This window comes from Daucus carota, chromosome 3 (assembly GCF_001625215.2).
Source record: "Daucus carota subsp. sativus chromosome 3, DH1 v3.0, whole genome shotgun sequence".
Lineage (NCBI taxonomy): Eukaryota > Viridiplantae > Streptophyta > Magnoliopsida > Apiales > Apiaceae > Daucus > Daucus carota.
This window is the reverse complement of record NC_030383.2, coordinates 44,117,603-44,126,071: the sequence shown is the minus strand read 5'-3', so window position 1 is coordinate 44,126,071 and position 8,469 is coordinate 44,117,603. Positions and strand designations below refer to the sequence as shown.

The window sequence follows — 8,469 nt, the reverse complement described above, 5'->3', positions numbered from 1 at the left end:
TGAGGAAGAAGGGAGACATAATGAAGATTATATCATCATCCTTGCACAGTAAGATGTGAGCAACTTTGTAAATTAATTGTGTCTACCTCACAGCAATAACAAAAAAAAAAGCTTAATACTTTAAACCTACATCTATTAGCTAATATTAACAGAGATTTGCTAACTGGCAAATTGGAGACCAATATTTTGGTCAGGCCTGTGACCAACTGAGTAACTGACTGTCAACAATCAACCTATATTACCCTAAACAGAAAAGATGCAGCAGAAAACCAAAAATGCATCACAAAGGGCAGCATCCAAGTCAAAAGCATGTAACAATAGATACAAAGCAGGTACCAAAATGCAGTTCATCCCTTTACAGTCAAACATCATTAAAATAAAAAAAGCAAAGCAATAATTTCTAATCCTCACAATATACTTATATTATTTATCATAATAATTATAACTACACAAAGTTAACTACAACTCTCACTATATTCAAGACCCCACACTCCACCAAGCAATTCATACATAATTTGAACCAAAATATCTAGCAACATATCAATCACTATTAACCAAGTAGGCTATTAATAAAAACAAAAACAGAACAATATACAAAACAGGCGCCAGTACCTAAATGCAGCTCAGTCACATTGCCAATTAACAACATACAAAACAATAGGCAGATAATCATATTTGAAACATTTTGAAACGACAAGGTTGACAAATAACAAATTCAACAGGTAACCCAAAATGCCTTACAAGGGTGGGTATACATGTCTAAATACATTCTGGGAAGCTCTTATATAATATATTCACATTAAAGAAACATTGGTAAACATCCCTGCAGCATAACTACAAATTGTTCTCCATATTAAACTACTAAACCTCAAGGATTACTAAAGTTAACATTCTTATTAGTTAACCTTGGAGCCAAACAAAGTCAAACCAGACACTCTCACTAGTTTCACTACACAAATCACAATAGCATTATAGCAATACATACGAAATTAGAACGTCAACGTAATTATACCACTTAACAATCAAACAGGGCACCTATAACCAAATCCACTAATGCTGACAAAGTAATTTAATTACCACATATAACAATTCATCTTGACAAGGAATCAAATCAACATATTCAAAACCAGGCACCCACACTCAAATGTCATCCACTATCGCATTCTTTTCAGCAATCTTTACCATCTTAACATCTAATCACACGGCAATGAAACATAGCAAGTAATTGTTCATAAACATTTCTACTATTACTAGAAATTATATCCTCAACAACAAAACATAACAAAAAAGCAGTCATTCATATCCTCAACATTTCGATACCACAAGATTCAGCAATAACAATAAGTCTAAATAAATCCATAACAAAAAAACATAACAATATCGAAACGACATACGATACGAAACATCGAAAACAACCAAATCAATCAATGCTCTGCATAATATCCTCAGTTGTAAACTTAGTCCCCTTATCCTTATCCGCAGCAGCGCGTCCCTTAGCCTTCCTATCCAACAAACTCTTCCTATCCTTATCCAACCTCAGCTTCGTGATCACCACTTTCGAGGGATTCACCCCGACGTTGACCGTGGAGCCATTGACTTTCTCGCGAGTGATTCGCTCGATGTGGATGACCCACTTGCGGCGATAGACCTGGACCACTTTTCCCTCGCGGCCCTTGTAGGTGCCACGGACGACCTGGACCTCGTCGTCCTTGCGGACCGGCATGGACCGGACGTTGTACTTGGTGCGGAGGTCGCGGGAGAGGGCGGCGGACATGAGGACGCGGCGCACGCTGGAGGGTGCGGTGAAGTGGGCCTTGCGGTTCTTCCGGCGAGAGCTGGTGACGCGGGGATTGTACTTCATTTTGGCGAGATGGGTTCGATTGGGTTTGGTTTGAGCTGCGGCTAGAGAGAAAACGGAGGTGATTAGGGTTTTGAAGGATTTATAGGGGATGGGAAAGGATTAGGGTTTGGTTGGGCTTGTGGGCCATTTTTGGGCTATTTGTTCAGTTTGTTTGGGCTTTAGGTGTTTTATCACTTTGTTTGTGAACACGGAATTGTTTTCATTCATTACCGATTGCCTACCAAGAAGTGAACGTCTGTGGTGCGTGTAACTTGTATGGGGTAACTTATTATTTTCATGAAAAAAAGAAAATATTAGGAGAAATTAAGTGGGTGTTTGGCGGGGCTTTTAAGCCCCGCTTCTGGACTTTTAAGTTGGAAGCACTTATTCGTACCGTTTGTCTAAAAAGTCGAGAATCACTTAAAAAAAGCTACGATTCCTAGCTTTTGTTTCATGACTTCTACTTTTTTGCCAAATACTTTAATCACTTATAAGTCTTAACTAACTTCTACTTCACTTTTTTATTTTAAGCAAGAAACACTTATTTTAAGCTCAGCCAAACGGCCCCTAACTCAGTCCAGCTTTATAGATAATATTCTGGACTTATCAAGAAGCTTAAAAACTAGATAAGTCCAATCATAAAAAAATTCTAAACTGAAAAATCTTATTGAAATATCACACTCTAATCATATTTTTTTTACATTCTATTCATAACTCCTTTTTTTTATAGTCTATACATAACAACTTAAATAATAATAATAATAATATGTTATATCTAAAATATAACCAATATTATCAAAATGTAAACAGGTTTTACATATTATTTTATAGGGATTTTTTCATAAATAACCAGGTTTAAAAAAATCGGGAAAATACTGTCACCTTTTAAAACAAATTGCAAAAGTACTATGTTCCAAAAAAATATTTGTAAAAATACGGTGGTTGCATATGCAACCATATATGTAGCCAGAAATGCAACTTTGCAAAAATCTTTTAAAAATTATATTTACTTACATAATAAGTTGCAACTGGGTGCAAAGGTAGAAAAATGAATACCCCTACGGGTCCAATAATAATATCAACATTGCAACCTAAAAAGAAATTAAAATAACAAACTAGAAATCAACTCAACCAACTAAAATAAACATAAACACGAGGCTCAGTTGCTATACTCCACTTCCTCGACACATAAACACTTCTCTAATTCCTTAATCGACCCATCATTTGCAAACAAAACAACATACACATAGAAAGCTTCGATTGTATCCCTTCCCAAAAGCCAAACCCCAATTACTCCATCAGCTTTCTCCCCCGTCGTCATAACTTTGCACAACTCCGGTCGGCACCGCCGACGACGACAACCCTTACCCGTCGAGTATATCACCAACTGAAATCGAGAGAGCAGAGAGGTAGGAGAGAGAAATCGAGAGAGAGAGAGGGAGGAAGGGGAGAGAGAAAGGACAAAGAGAGTGAGGAGATGAAGGAGGGAGAGAGATGGAGAGAGATGAGTACGTATAGGAAGGCGGAAGCAGCGGGAGAGATAAAGCGAGAAGACAGAAGCAGAGATGTACTATGCAAGCTTTCAATTTGCTTATAAAGAAAACGTAAATATGTAATTTGTTTTTAGAAAAGACGTAAGTATGCAATATGCATTGGAAGACCGTATTATTGCAATTATTATGCTACAACATGTATGAGTGATAATTACCCTATTTTATATGTGTGATTTAGCCTAATCTATCCCTGTTGAAAGTACTCTTATACCGTTAATTATTTTTTGTTAAAAAATTCAATTGGACGAGAGATGAAGATCATTAGTGATCTTTCACCAAATGGCCAGTGCGTTGCTATTTGATTTTCACATTTATAATCCGTGAAATTGGAACAACGTTTTTCAGATGTATATTTAATTTTTAACCCAAAGGAATTCAGTTTGGGAATGAATTTTATGGATACTGAAATTTGAAATATCATCCAAGTCCCATACCTGAAAAAAAAATACTGAAATAATAGATATTAGTATATATAAATTATATGTATCACATTTATATGATATATATATATATATATATATATATGGTTCTACTCCAATACAAACTACTAGAATAGAAACTAAACAGAAACCAATGCGGTTAAGTAGAATGATGCGGGTTTTGGGATCGGGGTGGCCCAGTGGGACCATGGTGGGGCCAATGTTTGACTCTTTAAGACTGTCTGGAGCAGCCTTGGCGAGGACCCTTGGCGAGGACCTAGTGGGCCTGGGGTGGATTGAGTGGGGGTGAAGGTGGGTCCTGGGTGGTGATGACATATAGGGGGTGGGAGAGGTCTTTTAAGTATAATTTTTCTTGGTTTCCATTTTAGTTTTATTTTAGTAGCAATTGCATATATATATATATATATATATATATATATATATATAGGAGGAAGATCCTAAGAAAACCCAGCTTATCAAGAAAACCGAGAAACCCACTTAATCACCGTTGATTTTATAATCATAATATATATTTTAATTTATCAAAAGATCAATCAAATCTAATTCATAAGGGATATTATGGTAATATTCTACATATATTTAATGCATTCAGTAATATATTTAATGCATTTAATCAGTACATTCAATAAAGATTTGCAATTAATTGATTTCCTTTTTTATATTATTCATATCTCAATCAATCAATCAGTATTAAATTTGAATTTCAAATTTCAAAAGATTCACCTTGCTAAAAACTGATCGAATATCTTAGATAATCTTGTTTATATATTTTGCGTTATCTTGTGTATGATAATAAATCTCTTACCATTGTTATAACGGATCATCTAATAATTTTTTTTATTACGGTCTTTTAAGTGTTTTACTAATAAATATAATATTTTCCTAAGATTCCCTTAAGTGCTCTATTAATTTAAAATAATTTTTTTCCCAGGATTCTTTCAAGTGTTTTACTCAGTTAAATATATTTATGATTTTCTAAGATTCTTTTAAGTGTTTTACTAATTTAAATTGAATATTTAAAATAATTTTTTTCTAAGATTCTTTCAAATGTTTTACTCATTTAAATCTATTTAAGATTTTTCTGAGATTCTTTTAAGTGTTTTACTAATTTAAATTGAATATTTTTTTAAGATTTTCATAAGTTTTTTACTAATTTAAAAATATTTAAGATTTTTCAAGATTCTCTTAAGTGTTTTATTAATTTAAAATTATTTAAGATTTTCTATGATTCTCTTAAGAGCTCTTATAATTTAAAATAAATTTTTTTCTAAGATTTTCTAAGATTCTTTTAAGTGCTCTAATTGGAATCTTGAAATGTTATAATATTAATATTACATATTAATTAAAAATTGCATACAATGACTTAAGTTCTTTAATTATCTTTTTCTTTAAATATAAAATTTAAATATTGAAACAATACTTTAGAGAACCCTCATTTGAAAAATATTTGAACGGGTATCGTAAAGAATCTAGTAGGTGTATAAGTGAACATCTACTAGAATCTCAACATACTGTTATGAGATTGATGATGTAAGTAAAATTATAACTAAATTGGAAGTTGTTATGTGTTCGGTTTGTTGATGATATATGATTTATTATGTGCACTTTTTAAATAAATCATAATTTAAATTAACACATTTTATTTAATTAAGTGATAAGTATTAAGATTCTAATAATTAATATTAAAAATTTATAAAAAAATTGTATACAATGACTTAAGTTCTTTAATTATTTTTTACTTTTAATATAAAATTTAAATATTGAAAAAACATTTTGAAGAACCTTCATTTGAAAAATATTTGAACGGGTATTGTAAGAAATCTCTTCATTTACTATATATTATAATAGTTGTTTTAATTCAACTTTGTAAATAAATTTTTTAAAAATTCTACCTTATATTATTCTATTATATTTGAGCGAATATTTTAAAGTATTATAAATTTATTATAATATCAGTTTAAAGATTCTACTATATATTATTCTACAAATTTGAGTGAATGTTTATTAGACTCTCATGATATTATAATATATCAATTCAATTAAGTGTTCAAGTGTATTTTAATATTTGTTATTTTGTTATACAAGCGAACATTTTAAAGAATCTCCATATCAAAAAATGGTATCTTTAATAAAATCATAATCTAATTATACTTTCTAATATATCATAAAACTAATTAGTAATTAAATGTTAATTTAATCGTTGAGCAAAAAATTTGATAATGAAATATTTTAGAGTGATGTATAGATGAACATCTACTAGAATCTCAATATTCAATTCAACATACTATAATGAGATTGATTTAAGTAAAATTATAACTACACTTGAAGTTATTAGGTGTTCGTTTGTCGATCATATATGATTTTATTATGTGTTCTTTTTAAACTATTCAATCAACTAAATTTCAAAAAATTTAATTTTAAACACCTAACATAATCGTAAGAAATGTATTATTAGAAACATATTTTTTATAATCAAGTAGAATGAATTTTAAAAAAAAAAAAACATAACGTTAATGGTATAGCGGCACCTCATATGAATTTTATCAGAAAAAAAGAATATGCAAAGAGAGAACTTCTTTCAAAAAATCACAAAGAACACACTCAAATAGGGAACATCTACTACAAACTAACAAAGAATACAAATATAAATTCTCCATTATTGGAGAAAATAAAAAAAATCTAAACAAAACTAGACAAATAAATCAAATCAGACCCCCGCCTCTACCAAACAAAACTTACCAACAAATAAAGGAATTCTTAGAATATGTACTGGAACCTTGTGTTGTTCTGTAAAACAACTCAGATTAGAATACTGAACATAATATTGATTAGAATTCTTACAAAGATCTAAACTGAATGCATTAGTAATGAACACCAACTGAAGCATGTGCGAAATACAACTATACACACAATATCAACTTCAACAATCAACTATACTATAATGAATCTCTTATAGAACACTAACCAAACAAGGAGAATCTTCAAACTTAAGAATATGACAGAATCTTCAAATTGAGATAAGGTGTTCTGGATCCCTGATTAGAATATTGGTGAGGACAATAAGAAAGTTCAATCTAAATTTCAAGCCAACATCCGTATACTCTCTATTGTAAGAATTCTCAAACATTAACTCCCCGTTCGGCAAACCAAGTACATTCTAGACATCATCTTCTTAAAAGTTTATAATATTCTCACCAATTGAAATTGTTGAATCGATTGGTTTGTACGACTTTGAAATCGAAAAACTCAGAAGTTGAGGGTATTCCATGATGTTGAAAAGTAGAAGCTTTTCGAATCCGGTTTCCACAACCCATTGTCTTTGTGCATCGGAAAGATTCCCCACGATTCTCTTTAAGAAGATAGGTTTTACTCGTACCAACAAATGGCCGGTGTTCTTATGGAGATTCTTTTCCGTCATTATATCTCTGAAAAGGATTATATGGTTCTAGAGATTATACAAAAGTCATAACAGATAAATTTTATGAAAAAGTTTTAAGATCCATGAGGAGGATACGTGGTACAAACCTTCAAACGATGAATCATGGTGTTTTCAACCACGGCGGTCTCTTTCTTACAATTGCAGAGATTCTTATTAGAGGATAATATATGTATGTAATGATTCTAGATTATTTGTGTGCTTTGATTGGATTTTATTAGATGCCAAAAATAGAAGATTTTTAATTAATCAATGACAGATTCTTTACAATTTTGCCCCCGTGTGTGTTAGATTATAGATAAATTTGATTGATTTTAATTTTAGAAATAGTTATATATGAGAAAAATAATCAACGGTATCTAAGAGGGTTCCTCGGTTTTCTTGATAAGAGAGTTTTCTCTGGAACCTCACTCATATATATATATATATATATATATATATATATATATATATATGGGATAGTTCAACGAATAACTTATTAATCTGGGTAACTGAGTAACTCCAGTTCAGCCGCACGATAAAGAATCCTATCATGTATCCAATCAAACTGCTAAACACCTGACCCATTATAATTCTGCCCACGTTTATACAATTACTGAGTATCTATCCTTTTACTTCATCAGAGCATCTCCAACGCTAAAGATGAAACTGTTAGCTAAAATATTATCAGCTAAAAAAAAATTTGAGCCTGTAAAGATTTTTGCTTATTAGCTAAAACCATTAGCTATATTCAAAATATTATTTTAAATGTTAATTATAAATATACAATAAAATAATTTATTTAATTTTATTATGTATTATTGAAAACAAAATAATATATTTAATAAATAATGATTAATTATAATATTTAACATTTTTAATATTATTATATTATAATTTTTTAAAAATTAGATTGACAATAAAATAACATTTTCACATAATATTACATAACAATATTATTTATAAAAAACATAAATAGTACAGCTAATTATTTTTTGATAAAAGGGGTTTGAGAGAATCAAAAATAAAAAGTTAATTATTTTTTTATTTAATACAGGTGAAAATAAAAATATATTTAATAAAAACATATATACCGATATTATTATAATAATAAAAATTGAAAAAACTAATTAACAAAAATTACTTATATTATGTAAAACATTTTCTAATTTTCTTTATTAAGAATTCAAAATTGACATTAAATAACTATATAAGTTATTA

At 30.1% G+C, this 8,469-nt stretch overlaps 1 protein-coding gene across 1 annotated transcript; it reads right to left on the bottom strand.

Moving 5' to 3' along the window:
- Window positions 1–1,279: 1,279 nt before the first annotated feature.
- On the bottom strand, window positions 1,280–1,924 carry LOC108211381 (large ribosomal subunit protein uL24z-like). The gene has a single exon (XM_017382965.2). It carries the CDS (start codon window positions 1,859–1,861, stop codon window positions 1,421–1,423), a length of 441 nt encoding a protein of 146 aa, XP_017238454.1. The 5' UTR covers window positions 1,862–1,924; the 3' UTR covers window positions 1,280–1,420.
- Window positions 1,925–8,469: the final 6,545 nt, after the last annotated feature.

Coding starts and splice junctions, on each gene's coding strand:
- LOC108211381 (XM_017382965.2), bottom strand. CDS start 1,861: ATGAAGTACAATCCCCGCGTCACCAGCTCTCGCCGGAAGAACCGCAAG.